Raw genomic sequence first — 24,168 nt, 5'->3', positions numbered from 1 at the left:
CCCACTAGCAGCATATAACTTACGGGCCCTGGGCACACACAGTGCACTGGACTAGGGACTTTGTAATAAGTCAAACAAGCCAATCATGGAAACACTAGTCCATATTCACAATTTACAGAGGGAGCACTTAAACTTTGGCACTGATCAGCAATGGCAAAGTGCCTAAAGCATCTCGACCAGCAAAAACGAAGTCCAGCACACAGCAAAAACACAGGAGGTAGAGGCAAAAATACAGGGGAAAACCACACCAAGGATGCTAGGTCTAACAAGACCTCTAGAATCATTCCCTTAAAATATTTTGTAATGTCTTCTCTGCTATTCTGTTTGGTCTTCTCGAATGCTATACTAAAAAGTAAAGTCATCTTTTTGGAAGACATAGATTTCATGTTTTCTGACCAATTCTTTGCTTGCTCACCCTGTGTCCATGGTCCTAATGTGCTTCTTCAGGAAAGAAGTTATATAGAAACCCCTATCTGTTCACTAATTGACAAGGTATCCACCTCCAGTCTTTGAAATGATGTAAACCTTCCCAATAATTAGGCAGTCGTCCCCACTTAATGACTAGAAGTCCTCCTTTAATTAAATGAAAAGGCATTTGTTTTGCTTACTGTTTTCTTGGACACTCTCTTCGTGTCTTTTTCTTTCCCTTTTTTCCGGTTTGTTTTTGATAGTTCTTTGGCTGTTTTCGATGTGAAGTTTTCACAGGTTAGGAGCAAGCCCTGTAAAAAGAGGAAGCACAAGCATTGACAAAACTGGTTTGTCTGTATATGAAAAACAGTTGTGTATTGAACACAGAAATTTATTTTGTGTTCTTGTCGATTATGGCTGAATAAAATAGTTATTTACAGATAAAAGTATTTTCCGAGTGTGTATGTGTGTGTAAAACAGAAGTAACAGGAGTATATGTCTTGTTATTCTACCGACATTTTAGCATTTTAAAGACGACAGTGGTTTCAGAGAAAATCACAGCAATATCTTCAGTACTTTCTACCCATTGTTACGGCTACATTTTGTTACATAGAAAAGCTCACACTGCAAGTAGCGATTTGTTGTGACGGAACTTACTCATTCGACAAGGTTTTTACAATGATCACACACAGGGCAGACATCTCGTGTCTTTATCACAATCCATTAACCTAGACAGAACACATCAAATACATCTACTCCATATTATTTTAATATAATGTCAGCACAGGTATACATACATATGGTGGCAGACCTCGCAACACTCAAATTACATAATAAACAGGGGGGATAAGGTAGCGTTGTCCAGGAACTCGCTTCACAAGGGTCAGCGCGGTGATTTTGCAGTCACTTAACATGCATGCCAACAACCAATCCACATTGCTATACCTGGCCAAGACAAAAGCATCCAGCATACCATTAGAATGTTTCACTATTGTACACACTTCCAGCCTGTCCCTCTCTGGACACTGTTCTTAGCGTACACACGTAAATACCAGGGGCCAAAACACACCTAATTCACTGACTGAATACATTTATAAAGCACATAGGTTCTCTTGGCCCATACGAAAAGGACACCAGATGACTCAATGCTCTAACAACATTCCTGTCTACAACACCACCCCAGGACTGCACCACATCACACATTCAGGACAACCGACAGTACATTGAAGCCATATTGGTGGCATGAGGGCACTATACCAAAAACAAATATCACATAGCATGATTTGAGATTATATAACAGCTATATTTTCTCTATTTAAAGATTTTGCAGTTCTCCAAGGCACTGAAAGGAAGACAGGCTGATGTCAAAGCCTGACCTGTGCATGGCAATGAAATAGAAGTATTAACTTGCACAGAAGGTTCTATATTCGCCTATAGATAAGTCTGCATCTGCATTCACGTACTGAGATAAAAACAGACCCAACTCAAGAGGGTGGCACTTGAATACATTACTGACTAAGGGTAGAGTCAGAGGGCCTCAGGCAAAGCATGGGATCCTATTGCATGTCCCAATCAATAAATACCAAGGGTGCTGCCACCCCTGGCTAATGTTGCCAGGGAAAATTAGGCACCTCCCATTCTTGCTCTTCTTTGTGCAAATGTGGGGACCATAAAGCACTAGCTGATTAATTGAAGTTTGCAACCGAGGCTGGCCAAACAATCAACACATTTAAATAAGGTACAGCACAATAGGCTCAATAAGGAAAACCGAGAGTGATTAAGTTTTCAAACCATAAATGTTTATTAAAACTTAAAAGTGTACAGAAGGCGAAGTCATCAAATTAGTTTCAACCATTAATCAATATATGAATGCATTACTTGATATGAAGCTCATATTAATCCACGTCTTCAGCAAAAGGGTGAACTAGCATAGAGTTTCTTCAAATAAAAGGCTAATTAAAACCAGTCCTCCCACTAAGTGCCCTAAATCTCCTACTCTGCTCTGCTCTATTCAAAATGTGAAAACGTCTGCTGCTAAATCTATATTACTCTAGCTTAAATCACACAATACTAACATTAGCTACACCTACACATAGTTCTCATAAAACGATCCAATCAGGTGAGAGTGAAAAGATGCAGTCTTGAGCTCATTAGTTTCTCAAGACGCTCCACAATACAGCCTCTCTAAGGGTCCTTTAAACTTACATTTACCTGCAACAAAACGAGATACATTGGATCAGCCGGTACTCAGCAGGTGCTTTCTCAGATTCTATAACAATTATCACATTCCACAATGAATGTGACAAAAATAAAACATTTAATTTCATAAGAAAGTAAAGAAACAGAACACCATGTTTAACAGCATTGAAATTCAGTTAGACTGGAAATAAAAGTTCACATGTCCTAAAAAACAGATGGCAACCAACGTTAGTCATTTTAAACTCAGGTCTACATTAGCTATGGTTAATCTAAACGTGTCTAATACATTTACGTTCTTACATGTTAATGCAATTAATGGAAACAATATAATTAGAAAAAACTCTTCACCACTTTGGATATAATTTGCTATATTTTTGTCAAATGTGATTTTTCTAGTAATATTTAGGTGGAATGACATCCACAATTTCTCCACCTGGATCACCAAATGCGCCAACAGAGTAGCCCCGATGAGACCAGCAAAAGCCAATATAATTCCAAAACAAGCCAGCTGGTATACCATAGAACTCAGACCCACCAAGCACATCTGCTGCTGTCTCGAAAAACAATGGTGCAACACTAAGAACTCTTCCAACAGAGCTGCTCACAAAGCAGCCTTCAGCAACTATCACCTGCGAATCAAGGACATCAAGATAGCAGTCATCACTGCCCGCATTGATACTGCGGGTAACCACACAAAGGAACTCTTCAAAATGGTCAAGGAATTCTCCAACCCAACAGCCACAGAGAACACCATCAACCCTTGCCAAGAACTCTGCGACACCCTCTTGGACTACTTTCATAGCAAGATTGCCTCCATCTATGACAACTTTGACCCCTGACTCACCACTTCCAGCATCAACAACCTCAACCAACCAATGAACACCAGTCGAACGATCATGATATTGTCTCCACTCATCACTCAGACCACTACTGGCATCATTTTGTCCATCTACTTCGGGGTGCCCACTGACCCCTGCCCCCACCATCTCTTCAACCTCAGAACCAACCCAATCAGCACAGACCTCACCAGCATCCTCAACACCTCTATCTCCACAGAAACCTTCCCAGACAGATAGACACACACAGAGATCAGACCCCTACTGAAGAAACCCTCAGTTGCCACTGGAATCTAAAAATTATCAACCGATCTCCCTGCTCCCCTACCCAGCCAAAGTACTCGAGAAAGCCATCAACTCACCCAAAGGGGGAGAGGGGTTGGCCTAACGGCTAAGGCGCTCGACCTCGGACCTGGGGAACTTGGTTGGGAACTTGGTTCGAGTCTCGGTAACGACGCCAAAAACCTCCTGTGATTCTGGGCAAATCACTTAATCTCCCCGTGCCTAAAATGAAAGTGTGTCCTCATGTAACGTAACTGGTGCTATGTAAAGCGCTCTGATAACTGATTCGGTTCGGTTCTAGTTCGCGCTATATAAAACTCTGCAAAAAAAAAACACCTGGAACAAAACCATCTACTTGATATCGCACAATCAGTATTCAGTGCCAACCACAGCACTGAGACCAAGCTGATTGCTGCCACAGACAACATCAGAACTCTCCTTGACCGCAGAGAAACTGTGGCCTTGATCCTCCTCGACCTCTCTGCTGCATTCAACACTGTGCCCCACCACACCCTCATCGACAGACCCCACAATATTTGCATACAGAATAAATGCCCTCTAGAGGATCACCTCTTTTCTTACAGGACTTACACAGAGCACATGACTGCCTTCCTTCACCTCAACACCCAAGGACATCATATGCTGTGTACCCCAAGGACCATCTCTCAGCCCCACCCTGTTCAATGACTACATAACCCCCCTCGCTGACATCGTCAGATCCCATGCTCTCAATAATCTCCTATGCAGACAACGCTCAACTAATCCTCTCACTCACCTAGGACCCCTCCATCGCCAAAACCAATTCTGCAACGCCATGATCAATGTAGCCAAATGGATGACAGACAACTGCCTCAAACTCAACCAACAAAATAGAAGTACTGCTCTTCGGGATGAACTCCTCCATATGGGACCACAACTGGTGGCCAGCAGAACTTGGACCAACACTCACACCGCCATACTTTCTGCATGCTCCGCAGAATCATCAGATAATCTCAATCAACACTAGAAAGACCGTCACACAGGATCTCATCATAAGCCACCTTGACTATGGCAACGCTGTCTGTGCTGGAATTTCCTCTCAATTCATCAGAAGTCTACAGACCATACAGAACACTGCTGCCAGACTCATCCTGGATTTCCGCAAACAGACCCACATCACCCCCCACCTCGGAATGCTCCACTGGCTCCCCATCCAGAAGAGAAGTTAAAGATCCTTAAACACACCTACAAAGGTCAACACGATCAAGGACCGTCCTCAATCAACCATAGACTCAACTTTTAACTGCCCGCAAGACACGTGCACTCCCATCTCTTGCCCTTGCACACATCCCCTGCATCCGTCGCAGCCGGTGCGGGGGCTGATCCTTCTCCTACATTGCCTCCAAGACCTGGAATGGCCTGCCCCTCCACCTGGTGTGCTTCAGAAAGAAACTCAATACCTGGCTTTTCGAAGGAGACATGGCACCCTCAGTGCCTCAGTGCCCAGTTACCACTAGGGGTGACAGCGCTGCGCTATACAAATGCTGATTGTTGATTGTACCTTACATTAACTGTACTGAATTATTTTTAGGTATTAGATACCATGCTTATTTCTCCTGTAACAACAAGAACTTTCCATTGTTGGCAGAAAGATTTCTACGGGCCCTATAAAAGCAACATTTAAATGGTTTATTGCTGTTGGTACATGAATTTTAGTAATTGTGCTGCATTTCCTCATGACAAAAATGTCCATCTCCTTCCATAATTTGCTGTATATTTGTTATAACTTAATCCCACCAGGAGCAGCCTCCCTGCTGCTCAGCCTGCATCTACCAACTGCCACTCCACACATCTCCAGACCCCCAAGCATCCCGTGACATCACACAAATCCAACATTCCAAACATCATCAAGTACACAAGCACTCACTCTGGCTGAGCAGTAGGGAAGAGACAAGTAAGTTATAACAATATTCTTTGCGAACATGATGAACAAATAAGTCCCCAAAGGAATCGTATTTAGTAACTCAATTCATATCATTGAAATGAATAGGCAGTTAAACTTGCAAACCCAAAACTAAATAAATCATGACAAACACAATTCTGAGACCTGTCAGGAAGTGGGGCTGGAGACTTTGCTCAGTACTTAGCATGGCTTGATCATGCAGGAGTGATATTTCAGGGGACGCGCCTCCGTTTCTTGAGCAAGAACACCCAAAAGGGACACTAGATGCTTTTTTGTTGAGAGCTGAATCTGTTCTCATTAAAGAGATTGAGCTCACCCAAAGACGGTTATCACTTGATCCACGGAGGGTATCAGTTGGGGCTCCTCATACCAGTGTGCAAGAGGGGGTTGGTTCGGCAACGGATCATTCTGTACATCTGCCCCCTGGCCCTTCCCTATCGGTGTTTATTGTACCCGGTTCCCAGTCCATAGCGAGTGATCACAACTCCAGCATTTCCTCCCCCGACATTATTCTAACTCGTCAGCAACGTCAATACCAGGCTAAAAAGGGGGAGGGGCGGGCCTCACTTGCATCTAAAAAGAGGAAGGCAGGTGGGCGCCCTACCACCGTGATTCAGGCTAACAAAGTGGCTAAAACCAAAGGGCCCCCTCGCGGTAAAAAAGGGAACGTACAGGAGGTTGTCATACCTAAGATTTTAGCCCCGTCACTAAGTAATCCCACGTTTTGCTCCAACCCGATGTCCACCGATGTGGAGGTGAGACTTATTGCTAAGTTTGAGGAATTACTGCAGGCAAAGCTTGACCCTTTGGCATCAAAACTGACAGATATCAGCCAGAGACTAAGCAATATAGAACACCATTTATTGGCTAGTATTCCTAGCTGCTCTACAGCTACTAGTAATGCCCCAGTTTCAGCTCCACCTGTTGTAAATTCTTCTGCTGGTTTACTTACCATCCCCAATGTCTTGGTAAGTTTGCAAGTGGTAGTACCCCCCCAGGCTCCAAATGTTATTACACTGGATCATAATCCACCAACACCAGGCAGATGGGCGACATTGGGGCCTGTTAGTCATAATAGGGCACGCCAGGGTGGTTTGGGTAGTTCTCATCACAATGAAATCCTAAACCTACCACCTGAGGCAACACCCTATTCTATAGTTCTTTCTAATGTTCCCCACCTCCAACTTGGTATTGAGGAAAACTGGGTGTCACTGAGGAACAAGGCACTCCATTTTATAGACTCTAACACAGGATTGGGGGGCCAGTTATTTAGGGGCTACAAAATGGCCCGCAGAGTTGCCTGGATAGGAAATTTTAATAAAACTAGCAGAGGCGACTGTGTGGTGGTCAACTTTGGGTCTCCCCATTTAGTTAAGTCCATCTTGGATAGGGCTGGCTCATGGCATTTGAGTGTGGAAAGTATTAACATCTTACCCCTGGGGTATTTTTACCGAGATAATCGGTCGATACATATGGCAGTGGGCACTGCCAATCAGGTTCCATCAGCACAGGGGCGCTATGAGTACAACGTTCCAACCTTCAATGGATTCCACTCATTCACCAACCTGGAGGACATTGATTGACTGGGTATAGCGCCCCAGCCAACCAATGTCTCCCGACGATGGTTTAACGTACATAGAGGTCATGAGGTATCTAGCCCTTGTGGTAGGGACTTTAATGTATCCCAAAGTCTCCGTCTGAGTAGTGAGGTTTCACCGAAGTCTGGTGTTTTAGATCTGGTTGGAACCAGTTCTCCCAGCAATAACATTACATCCCCACCTTTGTTAAATACCGCCATAGGTCCATCACAAAGTTTACCTATGGTGCCATCTGCAGTCCTCAAAATAGTGTCCTGGAATGTTGCAGGGCTTATATATAAATCAGTTTCTACAGAGTGGATTACCTATATTGAAGAACATGATATCATATTCTTTCAAGAAACATGGGCGGTGGACAAAGTGTTTCTTGAGGGATATTCTAATTTCTCTAAGCCTGCAGTACAGGGAGAAAGGGGCAGACCGAAGGGTGGGTTGTCAATTTGGATCAGGCAGTCCCTTCTATACCATCTTGAAGAGATTATAATTGATTCTTTGGATATTCTCACCCTCAAGCTATCCCACGGCAACACTCGGGATACTCTTCTTATTAATGTCTATTCAAGGGGTTTACAAGGTGGGAAGATGTCTGACACAGTAGATTCATTAGATGTCTTTTTAACACACCACAAAGGGTCCTGCAATATCATTATCGCAGGAGATTTTAATTGCACTTTCGAACCACTTGACTGAGGATTCTAATTTTAGCCAGGAGGAGGATGTCCAGTGGTTAATTCCTATACTGGACACTACTCCGATTAAAAAGTGGACTAGAGCAGCGCTTCAGTTAAAAGCTCTGTGCCTAGAACATAGGTTATGAGTAGCGAATGGCCGCACGAAGTCAGATAAACAGGGGGCTGCAACATTTAGCACAAGGGATCGCATTTGCTCGATATGGAGGTTGTTTCCCAGCCTGAAAGCGACCACAACCCCCTTGTAGTTTCAATGCGGGATGCTGCCTCCAGCATTTCGGAAGTACAGCATAATAGACTTGACTACGTAGAGGCCCAGTTGACCAACAACACCAGACGTCTCAAATGGTGCAAGGTAGTACTAGACCCGGCTAAGCTGCAAGCTATGAATTCTCTGGTAGTAAATCATATTGCTATCCTTCAGGCTGAGGTTGCAATTGGGCTGTTCAGGGACGGAGTTGTTTATACACATGAGCATTTTTTTAACCAACTAAAGGATTTTTTTATCACACATAATACAAAAGGCCCTGCTCCTGTCAGGAGTAAAGCAGCACCATGGTATAATTCAGACTGTTGTGCCGCTTACAAACTACTAGCTGCAGCAATAAGGAGTAAGAACCAGGTCTGGATAAGAGAAAAGTGGCATTGTTACAAGTTATCCAAACGTAAGGCACGACGAGATTGGTACGAGGCACATTGGGCGGAACTCCGCCATGCCTGTTCTGGAAGGGACATGTCACAATTTTGGCATCTGGTGAAATGGGGGAGCGGGGCTTCTGCCAAAGCTCCCACTAATCATGTGGTGCCGGACCTGTGGGTTTCACATTTCAAAGGTCAATTTGCAAATAACCCGGGTACACAGGATATTTTTGTGATGCCATCGCCCCCCCCCCACTTAGTACCTCCAGTAAGGAAGTAGAAGTAGCACTCCACAAAGTTCCAAAAGGAGGGCGCTGGGTCTAGACTGCATTCCTGCAGATCTTTTTCTCCAAGACCCGGCATCGTGGACTAAATATATCCAACTTCTAATCAATGCCATCGATCAAGGGGGTGCGGTTCCTAGTTCCTGGGTTGGTGCTGTTATTCTCCCAATTTTTAAAAAAGGGGATCGGTCACTCCCAGGAAACTATAGACCGATTAGTTTGATTGATTGTATTCAGAAAGTGGTAGCTAGAGTGATAATAGGGCGATTACAGTCATGGTTGGATGACTGTCTCATCTTATCAGACCTTCAAGCTGGCTTCAGACAATGTATTAGTACAGTGGACCAGGTGCTAAGGTTTATTCTTATCTACTGGCGCACTGTTACTTTGGGGAAAGGTGCTATTTATGCAGCATTTGTGGATCTAAGATCTGCTTTCGATCTAGTTCCTCGCCCCAAATTGTGGCATAGTTTGTTAAAGCTGGGTATACCCCTGGAAAGTTTGTCGTTTGTAATTAAATTGCATACAGATAATTATGCCCAGGTTAGGTGGTATCTGGCTGGTCATACTGCAAACAAATTCCTGTTGAAAAGGGGGTCAGGCAGGGGTGCGTCCTTGCACCCACCCTATTTTCCATCTACATTAATGGGGTTCTGAAATATTATGAAGATTGTCCAACGGATGCCCCGAGTCTAGGTGGAAAAAAGATACCACTCCTGATGTTTGCCGACGATACTCTTATTTTATCAAAAACAAGACAGGGCCTACAACGTGCCCTGGCTCGTTTTGAGGAGTTCTGTGAGGACCATGACCTTGTGGTCAATGTTGATAAAACTAAGTTTATGGTCCACCAAAGCTCTTCAAAACCTGTCGGCGCAGTTAGGATGCGGGAAGGTGCATTGGAACTAACTGAGGCATTTTCATATCTCGGGGTAACATTAGACAAAAAGATGAGCTGGAAACCTCAAATTGATTGCTTAATGGTTAAACACGCTCAACTTTCGGGGGCGATGCTTAGGGAATTCAATCGTTCCCACACCAAACCGGTGGCCCCAGTTCTCCAGTTCTCCAGATATATAATTCTAAAGTTAGTGCAGCCATTTTGTATGGTTCCGAGTTGTGGGCGTATGTGAACTTGGAAGCATTAGTAGTAACCCAAACAAATTCTTAAGATCTGTAACGGGTGTGCCGCAATCAACCCCCCTAATCCCGCTCTATTTGGACCTCGGTTGTCACACACTAAGAGATGTCGCCCGACTTAGATCAGTCTTATACTGGAGAAGACTTTGGGTGACCCCGGAACTAATCTCCTTTGCATTGGCGGTCCGGGAAATTTGTGATCTGGATGTGTATAATAAAATTGAGTGGCTCAGGGGTATTAAATATATCCAGTGCTTAATTTGTGCCGGTGCTTAGCACCGGCACTTATTTCTCAGGGCCGGGTCTATGTCGTAAAATATTTCAAATTAAATGCCTCTTTGATGCATGCCTTATTAAGAGGCACATTCCGCCTCCCTGGGGAGGGACTGCCCGAGACCGAGAGCACACAGTGGAGCAGTGAATCCTAAGGCTGATAATGATCATTCTTCTCCTCGGCTGTAATCACGTCCCTCCTGTCTTAAAAAACACAACGAAACGCAGGCTCAAGGTCAGATCAGCCTTCTTCTCAAACGGGCACCGTTCCCCACGCTCTAACTTCCGCCGCCTCTCTGCTTCCGCTTCCTGCCCCTATCATGGTCCTGACCTGATGTCACTCGAATAGCAGCAAAAGGCGGTCATTTTCTTTACTGAAGGGAACGTTAAAAAATAAATAATACTGTGGCTCCTGACCTGCTCCTCCTGAACCTCTTCGGAAGGTAATGTGAACTTTCGAATAGATTTAATTTCTCATGTGAGTCCCTGCTCATGTCGGGTGTGATATGTTTAAAACACTTCTACCTAACAAATGTTCATTCGATTTACAACCCATAGAAGGCAAATCGGATCTAATCATATTTTAGAGCCTGGGATATTTTGTGTGTTTATAATTTAAAAAATGTCTTATTAGAGCATTACAAATTTGACTTTTGCTGGGTTGGGGTTCTGTTTTTGGAACTGTGTTTAGACTAGAATGAGCAAAGGGTGCAGAGCACATGTACAGCACGATGGGCTATGTACAGCAAGGATGATTGCATTTAAAGAATAAATAATGGCTCCAGCTAAAGAATAAATAATGGCTCCAGCCTGTGTCCGCACAACACCTGTTGTTTGGCAAATTTTGTCTGCAACACACTTATCTCAAATTCGAAATCCGGCAGGGCTGACACAGCACTTCATCCCGCTAATCATTATAAAGGAATCCTATTTCGCTTGTAAGACTGCAGCCTCTTCTGCAGTGGCGGTTCTTCCATGGGGCGTTTGGGTGCCGCCCCCCCTGCTTTTTCGCCGTGCGAGAAGGCAGAACAAGGGTAGTTATCATATTATATAACTACCATTGTTTCTGCCTTCTCGCATGGCGAGAAAGCAGAACTTCCTGGTTTAGAGTTACTCGAGGGCAGGGGGGAGTGGCTTGGGGGAGTGGCTTGCCCATTGTTGTCAATACTGACTGTTTGGGCAGCCTGAGGCCGCCCAAACAGACAGTATTACCAACAGTGGGAAAGCCACTCCCCCCTGCCCTCGAGTAACTCTCCCTGTTCTCTCTGTATGCTGCACCAGCAGCATACAGAGAGAAAATGACGTAGCCTGGGGCAGCCGGCCGCACCAATGAAAAATGCGGCAGTGGAGAGGGAGGCTGCCTGCTGCGCCGCCTTCCTGATGACGTGCTGGTGCTGCCTGCAGGACTTGAAAGCGAGGACGGCGGGAATCGGGACAAAGTCTCTGGAGTCTTCTGGACGGTAAGTTAAGTTTACTTAACTTATTTATATTTGTATTAATATATTTGTGTTAGTGTGTTTCCAAACCCCTCCCGCCTCCCCCCTCATCCCCTCAGGTCGTCGCGACCAAAGCTGGTGCCGCCATTGGTGGGAAATTTGCACCCAGGGCCCTGCAGTGCTGCTGTCACTCCTTGCGGGATAGTAAGGCACCTCCAGGGCCGGTTGAATTAGGCTGGGCCGAGTCATTCCTGCTGGCTTTTGAAGGAGAGCAGAGGCTCATTGTAGCGGGAGCAATAGTCTCCCACCGCCATCACCCAAACTGGTGTCTTTATGCTGTCACTATACGCAACACAGTGAGGCACCTTCACGGCCATTCGAGGTAGGCCAGGCCAGGCCACGCTCGTCAGTGCCGACCAGACTCTATCACAATGCAGAACTCCCTCCCAGTGGTCTGAAATCATGAGTTATTTATTTTATTGTGCATTCTTAACTCAATGTAAACCCACACTTTAAAAATATGTATTCACGTGAGTATCCTTGTGAATATTTATTCTTGTGAGCAGTGCCGCCGGTAGTAATGGGAATTTCGGTGAAGGTCAGTGTGAGGACAGCTCCGTCTTAGTAAGTGCTGTGGCTGTGGGAACACGACTTTATGAACTTTTTGGGATGTTTTAAGCCAGAATGTTTGAAAGCATATATTTATTTCCTAAATATAGCCTTGATGGATTTTCTTTTCTATTGTGCAGTGAACCGCAGCTGTTCTTTTGAGAAGCCCAACTCATAATTTACAGTTGAGGTTGTTTCAAAGTAGGACATTTTGAGACAATTGTAACGTGATATTGTATTGCACAATGTTTTATATGTGGTTGTCCAAAGGACCATGTTGATTCTTTAGTGTTATTTCGAACTGTTTAGTGCTGGGATCAGGCATTCCTGAAGGGGTGTCGTGTTTAACTTGTGTTTTTAACAGTGCTTGGCAGTTGGATGGACTGTATTGCACCAGTGTTTGTTAATTCTTAATTCTTATTCTCTTGTGTTCTTAGTTGTAAAGTGTTATTTCACTTTCGTAAAAGTATAGTTTGTGAAAATGTAGCAGATAGCAGCAAACCTGCAGCCGTATTACAAATAGGGTGCGCTATCCATGTTTGCGGTGAGGCATACGTTCAAATTTGTATGCTGGGTCCAAATGACAGGTGTACCTGATTTTTTACGCCTGCTACTTTCAAATGTCACCAGCCGCCACTGCTCTTCTGTATGCCATACAAATGGTCAGTACCCTGGAGGGCTGTAGAGCCCAACCACCCGTGGTTTGCATAACTCCCAGAGACCAGCTGCTTTCAAAATACTGCAGATAAGCACTTATTTAAAATGCAGTTAATGTTATATGCTTTAAGTCTGTAAACCTCATGCATTGCAGGCTGCCATGTTCTCATTTGCCACTCTCACCTTACATCTGCGTTAAAATCATACATAATCAACCAATAAGAAATGTATTCCCCACACAACTTCGTCCTATATTAGTTTTATAGCACTAAATACCCTCGCAACAGTATATTGCCATTTCTGACCTCTTTCGATGTGCACCCATACAATAATTACATTACTGCTCGCTGTGGGTTATGTTTTATTTACTTAATTTTTTTGCACAGTTTAAAAATTAGACCTTAACAGATAACGGGCCCTTTGTTACACTGCCGCCCTTTGACACTACTAGCGGACATTAAAACCGGTATTCTTAAAATATTGCCTGTGCCGTCTATGCCTTGAGAAACCACTTCAACTTTTCAGACAAGGTCAGGCGGTTCAGAATCTTTCTGGAGATTAATCATGTCACCAAAAATATTTAAAAGCTTAACATCTGCAGAAGCTGATGCAGCAAAAATATCTTTGTTGACCCTGAAAGGTTGGCTCTTCTTTTTTGCATCAATCGGCCTTAGGATTGCAATGCCTCACTAGCCTAAAATTTGCACTCAAAAACAGCAATTAATGTTATGATGGGAAACACATAAAAAATTACAAAATGAAACTAGGCAATCTGTAAGGAATGTTTTGTTTGTGACATGGTATTTGCACAAGTGCATCTCTAATTAACTGGGCGCTAGAAAGGGTCAGTGTCCCGTCTATGTTTAATGGTGCCCAAGAGGTATTTTGCATCCACTTCTGAGTTTGTTGTGCAGTTCTGATACATTGTATGGTATTTGTGGATTCAGATAGGCCATTGTTATGGCCTTACTACACTGTCCAGTTTGGTAATTGCAGAATAGGCCGGACCGGGGATTTCAGTAGCATCTTACATGATGGAGAGAGATGAGTGCACCTGAGAAGGGCTTAGGGACGTCCACTCCAGTCAGAAGCTGGGAAGAGCTTGAGACCAAAACGGAGAATGCGTTGTAATGTACACTGTGGTACTGCTGGGAACAGAAAGGAACATTTCTGATTCCATGTCAAGGGTAGAGGATGTGGCATAATGGTCACAGCTGCCCACTTTGGAATAGGGGAACCAGGTCCAGCTTCGAGTCTCAGGGTCGGCTCAACAGATTATGATTCTGGGCATATCACGTCATCCGCTCGTGCCTATCAAGCAAATGAATGTATGCTAGGGTAACATAACTGGTGCTCATGTAAACCGCTGTAATATTCCTCAAAAAAAAAAAGGGTGAAGACGTGATGGAGAGTAAAGGTGCAGGGAGTAGCCTGGGCATCCTGGGACATAATCCAGAGAAGAAAATCACCTCCCAAGAAGTCAGCAGTGCCAATTCAGGATGTGGTTGGAGCAACTAGAGAAAGTGGGTGGGGCCACTGGTGGAAGTGATTGGAGCTGAGGGAAGTGGGTGTGGCCTCCCCCAAAAATTTGAGCACCTGCACTTCATATTTTACAAATTAAGCACTGAATATATCCTTACTGAGCTGGGTTTGGTTCGGCTGTGGTCCTTCCCCGAGGGAAGTGTATTTCCTACTAAAAAAGAGTTCAAGACGATATATTGGAACTGGATTTATTCTCGACAGTTTGCATCCACCAATAGTTTGCATCCACCAATAGTTCCACTCGCTCTAGCACCTTCTTATATTCAAATTAGGAACCCAGATTTGAGCAATACTGGGACCTAATTACCTCTACTCGTGACCGCAAGCTTTTCCACCAATTCAGAGTTGGTACCCTACCAACCAAGGCCTTTAGTTGTAAGTGGTTTGGGTCTATAAACAGCATTAGTAAATGCCCATTCTGCACAGATAGGGTAGAAACGGTGGCCCACATTTTATTCGCATGCCCAGCTTATTACAACTCAAGACGCTACTGGATTAAACCCATTTGCATTGCGATGGGGACTAGGGATCACCGTGAGGCATATAGATCATTTAAATCTGCTGTGGACGGCCCCTATGTGGTTGCTTTAGCCAAGTTTCTGGGACGGGTGTGGGTGACTCGATGGGCTGAAGGAAAGTGCCTGTAATTTTTATTATGTGTTTCCCCATACTTGTACATATTTTTATATGACTTTTTAATCTCTTGATGTATTTCTAACTATGAACTGCTTCTAGTCTACAGAAAAGGAAGGTTTCTTATCCTTGTTTTATAATATTTATAGTTTTAAATGATCTATTTTGGGACTCTTTTCACAGTCATGTGTATTGGAATAGTGCGATGTAATGTTTTCTGATCATTCCCTTGATTTTGTATTTTTATATATATTGTGCTGACTTTTGTGATTTTTTTAAATCGAAATAAAGTAAATGTGTGTGATATTCCAAACCGGCTCATGCTCAATTTCTTTCATGGACGCAAACCTTGGCAGTCATCATGTGCTGTTGGTGCTGTTTACACAAAGAGTGTTCTATGCAGCAGTTTTCTGACAATGAGCTATAATTCCCAGCAGGACATTAACTCTTGAGTATTCTGGGGCAATAGTCCCCTTCTCGGATTTCAAGGTGTAGCTTCCCTCATGCCCATGGCATCTTTGCTAGGCAATCGTGTTACAAAGTTGCTGCAGCCAGGTCCTCCTTACATGTATCTTGGATTTCTTTGCCAAGATCTATTGCTTCTTATGGATTCATTTACTACAGTTCAAAGGCCAAATTGCAGTTTATTACTAGAGTAGAGCGAACTTGACTTACAAAAAACTGTTTGCTGCCTCACAGGTTGTATATTACAATGAGAGGAGCTTCAGTTCTCACTTGAGGCGTTGCTTTTTATGAGTCATAGCCCCTCCTCACACTCAACAATGGCAATAAATATCATATTACACTCTGCAAATTCAATGTATCAGCATGTATATGTTTTAGGGTCAGGATAGCTGCAGCTGTTTGAGTGCATCACCTGGCTGCTGAGACCAACCGCCACTGTGCAAGGGAATGTGCACCAGGTGTTGACCATGTGTCCTACCCGCAGGTCATGCAATGTGATCAGCACCAATAACACGGTCAGCCGTCTGCATGAGCTTGCCATGTACTTTTAATGCTTTTAGACATTATTGTGTTTTGTGTATTTTTAAACGTATTTAAACATTTAACTGTATTCTGCCTTTTGTAATTTGCACTTTTGCCGATGTGGGATTTGTTAGGAACAGCCTAGGGGGTTTGAAAGCGCATTGACACAGCTGGTGACCTACCTCCTCCTCGGCGGGGCACAAGGGACGCTAGTTGGGACAGTTTAAAATCCGCTTTGCAGAAAACTATTAGGGCCTCCAAGCGTAAGCTCCCCGGTCCACCACAGCATTTGCTGATTGCGTGGAGGGAGCGCCACGCTACAGTTTACCCACTGGGTAAACTGTCCGGTGGGACAGTCTAGGCCGCCATCTTTGCGGAAGAGACGGTCTAGTCTTTAGCTGCTCTCTGCTATTTAATGGAGGGGTCGACGCGGAAGCGCAGCGGACGCGCGCAGCGGGCGCGCCAAAGGCAAGCCCGTCTGTGCCCGTCCGCGCTCGTGAAGCGGTCAGCGTCACGCACCCTGCCTGTAAGGAATCAGGTATGTGATATTCAGCGAGTCAACTACTTGACTTTCACCCCGAAAATCGGTGCAATCACACTATAGAGGTGGTTAGGATTATGGGGCCCGGTTCATGTATGAAATGCAGAAACCAGATTCCTTTCTGGGTTACAGACAACAGAGTCGAAATGGCCAATGCATAGGGTCCTCAAGATTTTATTAAAGGGGGTTTCATAAATGCACGATCTTTAGGTGGTCATGCCCTTGAGGTTAGGGAGCTGATCATGGAGCACGAGCTAGACTTCCTAGGTATAACGGAATCCTGGCTAACAGAAGATTCTAACCCGGACATTGCAGTCGCCCTACCGCCAGACTTCGTAATATCCAGGGTGGACAGGGAAAATGGGAGAGGGGGTGGAGTAGCATTACTGCATAAGAAGACATTGTCTTTGAAAACTTTTGCTTTACCGGGCATTAGGGGAGCTGAACACATGGGCTTCTGCTATAGCTTCACGCATGCCTTCTCCTTTTCAGGAGTGTTGCTATACCGTCCTCCAGGCAATAGTAAGACATTCCTGGATTCCCTCGGAGACGCACTTAGCGAGGTGATGCTTAGGTACGCCAATTTTACATTTATTGGCGATGTCAACCTCCACCTAGAAACTAGGGACAGCCCGGGGTTCTTTCTTTTGAGGAAATAATTCAAATGTTAGGGATGGAACAAGTGGTCCAGGGCCCTACCCATAGGGCAGGACACACATTGGATGTGGTTTGTACCAATATTAGTACTCTCCAGGTGGGAGAGCCATCCCCACAAATTTGGTCCAACCACAGCTTCATCCCATTACTCATTCCTATTCCTCGGAAGGAGTATAGAGAGGAGAAGCCAGTCGTAGGGCCTTCCAGGAGAGAATGGCAGCGCCTGCTCACAAACAACTCGCTATATATAGCGGCACAAGACAAGGTACCCACCCTCAGGGGAGCCCCAGGGGAGGACTCGAGTAGGTTCCAGGCGTGGATGAAGTCGATAGGAGATGAATTGGCTCCAGTTGGTCGTCCAGCGGGGCAAAGACAAAGTAAAAGGAAACTGCATAAAGATACCTGGTTCTCTAAAGAACTAGAAGAACTCCATCTGCAGTCCAAGAAGTTGGAACGTAGATGGAGAAGGGGGTATGAGGAGGCCAATCTCCTGATCTTTAAAAAGTTCAGGAAATCATACCATGCAGCCATTAAATTAGCAAAAAAGTCCTATTTTTACGATAAAATCGCAAGGGCCAAACATAACCAAAAAGATATTTTTGCTATTGGAAAATCCTTCATTGACCCTAATGGTTTGCATGTCGAAATTCCTTCCTCTCAAAAGTTATGTGATGATATTGCAATCCATTTTGACCAAAAAATTAAAAAGATTCAAAAGAACTTTGTCAACCATGACCATTTGGAGCACATAGTGACAAAGGGGACCTATAACAGCAATGGAAGAATAGACCTCCAAGGGTTTGAACCGGCCACCCTCGCCCAGACGAAAGAAGCTATACTGGCCTGTAAATCAGGCTCCCCAATAGATGCTTTCCCTCCACTGCTGCTACATCACCTAATAGATATCGTTGCCCCAGTGATAAAGGAGATTGTGAACTCCTCTCTTGCCACAGGGACAGTCCCAGATGAATGGAAGTTCGCTATAGTAAAGCCACTAAAGAAAAAAACGAATATTGATTCCTTAGATCTCACTAATTACAGACCAATATCTCTGCTACCCGTACTGGGGAAAATTACAGAGAAAATTGTATATAAGGAATTGGCAGATTACTTAGAGACGACAAAGGCTCTCCATCCTCGTCAGTTTGGCTTCAGACCAAAATATTCTACTGAGTCAGCCTTGTTGGAGATAGCAGATACCATCAAATTTATTCTGGATGAGGGAAAGAAGGCAGTTCTGATCTTGTTAGATCTGTCAGCTGCGTTTGACTCGATTTCGCATAAAATCCTGCTCGCCAGATTAAGTGCATGTGGAATAACATGGATAACATCTTTCCTGACTAATAGGACTCAATCGATCACACTGGGGCCCTTCAAATCATCAGTCCAAGTCATCTCTACAGGGGTGCCGCAGGGGGCTTCTTTGAGCCCTTTGTTGTTCAATGTATATATGGCCCCTCTAATTTCACTGATATCTGACTATGGGATCGAGACAACATCGTATGCTGATGACACCCAACTGAACCTCTCCCTGGATAAGACCTCCTGTAAGGCAGAGGGGAACTTTAAAAACTGTCTGACCTCAGTGCTGCAATGGATGAGGGAAAATCATCTCTGTTGTAACACTAGCAAGACAGAAATTTTACCAATTGGGAAAGACAATCTTTTTCATCCAAATGATTGGTGGCCAGATGACACCACCGCACCACAGTACCACCATCAACTGTGGAAGTGGCCAGAAACCTAGGCGTATGGTTTGACTCTAGTCTGTCCTTCAAGCCTCATGTCTCGAAGCTGACTGGGACCTGTTTTGAACTCATAAAAACCTTGAGGAAATTTCTTAATCTGATCCCCCTGGTGGCAAAAAAGACAGTGGCAGTGGCCCTCATATAATCAAGGCTAGACTACTGTAATAGTCTCCTTGTGGGAATTAACAAAACAATCCTAAGGAGATTACAGGTAGCCCAGAACGCAGCTGCCAGATTAGTGTTGGGCCTACCATGTAGGGCATCGGCTACAGTGGCATTGAATACCCTCCACTGGCTACCGGTGTGTAAGAGAATTCTGTTTAAACTGTTACTAACACCCTTCAGAGCCTTTCATCAAGTTGGGCCAGGTTACCTCTCAGCAAGATTTAAGCCATACACAACGACGAGAACATTAAGGTCAACCACAGCTAACTTGATCAGAGTCCCAGCATTCAGGCTAGTCATCAGAGGCGGAAGGTCAGCAACCGTTCTGGGAGCTAAAGCTTGGAACAGTATGCCCAACACACTTAGGTCCATCAAAGAAGAGGGGCCATTCAGAAAGCAGTTACAAACATGGATTTTCGGGTTGCCAGTGGATTGCTGCCAATTTTCATTTCATTTCATTCACCCGCTGTGCACAACCTGCGGTCAGTTGGACAAATATGGCAGGTAGCGAGCAGGGCTTGGCCATCATCCAACACTGCTGTGCACTGTTGAGGACTGTGCAAAGAAAGCGTTGGCCACACAGCAGGGCGGTTACAAGTCTGGCCAAAGGGGTTGGAAATGAATCATAAAAAAATCAACAATTTCAGTGAAAAACAAGCATTTACAATGCAACGGTTTCGCCTTTTCAAATGTTAGAGCTATTGGCATTGTAAATGACATTTTTTTTATTTATGTGTTGTTTTTGAAAACAGATAAATAAATGGCAGTGTCATTTACATTGCCAATAGCTTAATCTCTCGCAAATGTGAGACCTATTTTACCCTACTGGATGAGCTCAGCAGACAGCAATTACTACCACACACACACACACCCAGAGCCAAAGACACCCACCCAGGAGAGCAAGCACAGCGAGGGGGCAGGGAAGCAAGCACAGCGAGGGGGCAGGGAAGCAAGCACAGTGAGGGGGCAGGGAAGCAAGCACAGCGAGGGGGCAGGGAAGCAAGCACAGCGAGGGGGCAGGGAAGCAAGCATAGCGAGGGGGCAGGGAAGCAAGCATAGCGAGGGGGCAGGCAAGCAAGCACAGCGAGGGGGCAAGCAAGCACAGCGAGGGGGCAGGCAAGCAAGCACAGCGAGGGGGCAGGCAAGCAAGCACAGCGAGGGGGCAGGCAAGCAAGCACAGCGAGGGGGCAGGCAAGCAAGCACAGCCAGGGGACAGGCAAGCAAGCACAGCCAGGGGGCAGGGAAGCAAACACAGCCAGGTGGCAGGGAAGCAAGCACAGCCAGGGGGCAGGGAAGCAAGCACAGCCAGGGGGCAGGGAAGCAAGCACAGGCAGGGAAGCAAGCACAGCCAGGGGGCAGGGAAGCAAGCACAGCCAGGGGGAAGGGAAGCAAGCACAGCCAGGGGGCAGGGAATCAAGCACAGCCAGGGGGCAGGGAAGCAAGCACAGCCAGGGGGCAGGGAAGCAAGCGCAGCCAGGGGGAAGGGAAGCAAGCGCAGCCAGGGGGCAGGGAAGCAAGCGCAGCCAGGTGGCAGGGAAGCAAGCACAGCCAGGGGGCAGGGAAGCAAGCACAGCCAGGGGGCAGGGAAGCAAGCACAGGCAGGGAAGCAAGCACAGCCAGGGGGCAGGGAAGCAAGCACAGCCAGGGGGAAGGGAAGCAAGCACAGCCAGGGGGCAGGGAAGCAAGCACAGCCAGGGGGCAGGGAAGCAAGCACAGCCAGGGGGCAGGGAAGCAAGCACAGCCAGGGGGAAGGGAAGCAAGCACAGCCAGGGGGAAGGGAAGCAAGCACAGCCAGGGGGAAGGGAAGCAAGCGCAGCCAGGGGGAAGGGAAGCAAGCGCAGCCATGGGGCAGGGAAGCAAGCACAGCCAGGGGGCAGGGAAGCAAGCGCAGCCATGGGGCAGGGAAGCAAGCGCAGCCAGGGGGCAGGGAAGCAAGTGCAGCCAGGGAAGCAAGCGCAGCCAGGGGGCAGGGAAGCCAGGCAAAACCTAATAAAAAGGGTATGCATGGAAAACTTGTGCAACACCCCGAGGACACACCGTATGAGCCGCCCAGGAGCCGCCAAGTACACCCGCCTTCCCTCCAATGGAAGTCAGCCCATTCCACCCCCCCAAGAAGGACAATGAACGTGGCTCTCATGCCCAGCGTGTCGCACAGACGGCACCGAAGTGCTACCACAAATAAACGGTTTCGCCTTTTCAAATGTTAGAGCTATTGGCATTGTAAATGACAATTTTTTTATTTATGTGTTGTTTTTGAAAACAGATAAATAAATGGCAGTGTCATTTACATTGCCAATAGCTTAATCTCTCGCAAATGTGAGACCTATTTTACCCTACTGGATGAGCTCAGCAGACAGCAATTACTACCACACACACACACCCAGAGCCACAGACACCCACCCAGGAGAGCAAGCACAGCGAGGGGGCAGGGAAGCAAGCACAGCGAGGGGGCAGGGAAGCAAGCACAGTGAGGGGGCAGGGAAGCAAGCACAGCGAGGGGGCAGGGAAGCAAGCACAGCGAGGGGGCAGGGAAGCAAGCATAGCGAGGGGGCAGGCAAGCAAGCACAGCGAGGGGGCAAGCAAGCACAGCGAGGGGGCAGGCAAGCAAGCACAGCGAGGGGGCAGGCAAGCAAGCACAGCGAGGGGGCAGGCAAGCAAGCACAGCGAGGGGGCAGGCAAGCAAGCACAGCCAGGGGACAGGCAAGCAAGCACAGCCAGGGGGCAGGGAAGCAAACACAGCCAGGTGGCAGGGAAGCAAGCACAGCCAGGGGGCAGGGAAGCAAGCACAGCCAGGGGGCAGGGAAGCAAGCACAGGCAGGGAAGCAAGCACAGCCAGGGGGCAGGGAAGCAAGCACAGCCAGGGGGAAGGGAAGCAAGCACAGCCAGGGGGCAGGGAATCAAGCACAGCCAGGGGGCAGGGAAGCAAGCACAGCCAGGGGGCAGGGAAGCAAGCACAGCCAGGGGGAAGGGAAGCAAGCACAGCCAGGGGGAAGGGAAGCAAGCACAGCCAGGGGGAAGGGAAGCAAGCACAGCCAGGGGGAAGGGAAGCAAGCACAGCCAGGGGGAAGGGAAGCAAGCGCAGCCAGGGGGAAGGGAAGCAAGCGCAGCCAGGGGGCAGGGAAGCAAGCACAGCCAGGGGGCAGGCAAGCAAGCACAGCCAGGGGGCAGGGAAGCAAGCGCAGCCAGGTGGCAGGGAAGCAAGCACAGCCAGGGGGCAGGGAAGCAAGCACAGGCAGGGAAGCAAGCACAGCCAGGGGGCAGGGAAGCAAGCACAGCCAGGGGGAAGGGAAGCAAGCACAGCCAGGGGGCAGGGAAGCAAGCACAGCCAGGGGGCAGGGAAGCAAGCACAGCCAGGGGGCAGGGAAGCAAGCACAGCCACGGGGAAGGGAAGCAAGCACAGCCAGGGGGAAGGGAAGCAAGCACAGCCAGGGGGAAGGGAAGCAAGCACAGCCAGGGGGAAGGGAAGCAAGCTCAGCCAGGGGGAAGGGAAGCAAGCGCAGCCATGGGGCAGGGAAGCAAGCACAGCCAGGGGGCAGGGAAGCAAGCGCAGCCATGGGGCAGGGAAGCAAGCGCAGCCAGGGGGCAGGGAAGCAAGCGCAGCCAGGGAAGCAAGCGCAGCCAGGGGTCAGGGAAGCCAGGCAAAACCTAATAAAAAGGGTATGCATGGAAAACTTGTGCAACACCCCGAGGACACACCGTATGAGCCGCCCAGGAGCCGCCAAGTACACCCGCCTTCCCTCCAATCGAAGTCAGCCCATTCCACCCCCCCAAGAAGGACAATGAACGTGGCTCTCATGCCCAGCGTGTCGCACAGACGGCACCGAAGTGCTACCACAAATAAACAGTTGTGCAAGAGCTCCCCGGAGACCCATTTACTGAGCCGCACACAAGCTGTCCCGGGCCGACCCAGCTCCACAACTACGCAACCCGGCTCTGGCCACGACGCACCTCCAAACCCAAATGCCGTCTCCCCCCCCCAACAAAACATGCAACAAAACACAACCTCCGGCCTCGGGGACTGCAGGTGAGGGGGGGAGACAATGCCCGGGCACTCACCGCAACATGCCAGCGTGTCCAGCAGACCATGGCATCCACAAGGGGGGGCAGGGGACTCACCGCCAGAGGCACCAAAAGCAACCACTGACCCGACGCGTGACCGGCCTGACCATGCGACGCGGACCCTCGTTGAACGAACGAGAACGAGAGCAATGGAGGGGGGGTGGGAGCGGAGACACGGCAGCGGGAGGGGGGCGGGGGAACATCCACAACACGGAAACACTGATGTTAGCCTCACAATCTGGAGAAACCCGAGAGTGAACTTCACCTACCGCCCCAAGAACACCAGGATTCTTCTTTTACTTCGCTTCCAACTCTAACCATCGCCAACCAGAGAGAGATAATTGGGAAAGCTGGGTTTCTTGAGATGGACAGGCCAGGGCGCCGCGCTGGGAGTGTCTGTCTGGCTGCACCTCCCGCCAAGCTCCTGCGATTGGTTGGAACGAGCAGCATGGCCAGCCAATACTGAAGAAAACAACCACCGCTGCACCGGAAGAGGTCGCAGAACTGCCCCGGAAAACATCGCTCAGCCTCAAGGGGACCGACACTCCACAACTGTGTGTCCTGAAACTTTGTAAGCCGAAAACCTGCAGCCAGCTGCTTCTGACAAAAGGAGCGTGAGAGCTGGCTGGCGCGGGAAGATACAACTCCAGCTGCCAGCATCAACGAGGGAGTTGAATTCCGCATGCTGGCAGAATCTAAAGAAGCGCTATAGCTGCAGAGTAGAGCGGAGGCATGCGCCATATTAATATCTGAGAAGACGTCAGTGTGTTTTGGGGCACATGAGTGGCCGGCAGAAGCCCATGATCTGGCAGGAAGTGCCAGTTCTAGCGCCAGGCGGTGAGCA

The 24,168-nt window shown here is 47.3% G+C and overlaps 1 protein-coding gene across 1 annotated transcript in view; it reads right to left on the bottom strand.

The window, feature by feature from the left end:
* LOC144771275 (uncharacterized protein C3orf20 homolog) overlaps positions 1–24,168 on the bottom strand; it is a 315,600-nt gene that overhangs the window by 222,671 nt on the left and 68,761 nt on the right. Inside the window, exon 3 of the mRNA XM_078655868.1 lies at positions 609–719. Within this exon, the coding sequence (XP_078511994.1) occupies positions 609–719 (111 nt within the window). The remainder of the gene's footprint in view (positions 1–608; positions 720–24,168) is intronic.

Source organism: Lissotriton helveticus, chromosome 1_1 (genome assembly GCF_964261635.1).
Source record: "Lissotriton helveticus chromosome 1_1, aLisHel1.1, whole genome shotgun sequence".
NCBI lineage: Eukaryota > Metazoa > Chordata > Amphibia > Caudata > Salamandridae > Lissotriton > Lissotriton helveticus.
The sequence above is the reverse complement of the archived record's forward strand: the minus strand, read 5'-3'. Positions and strand labels throughout refer to the sequence as shown.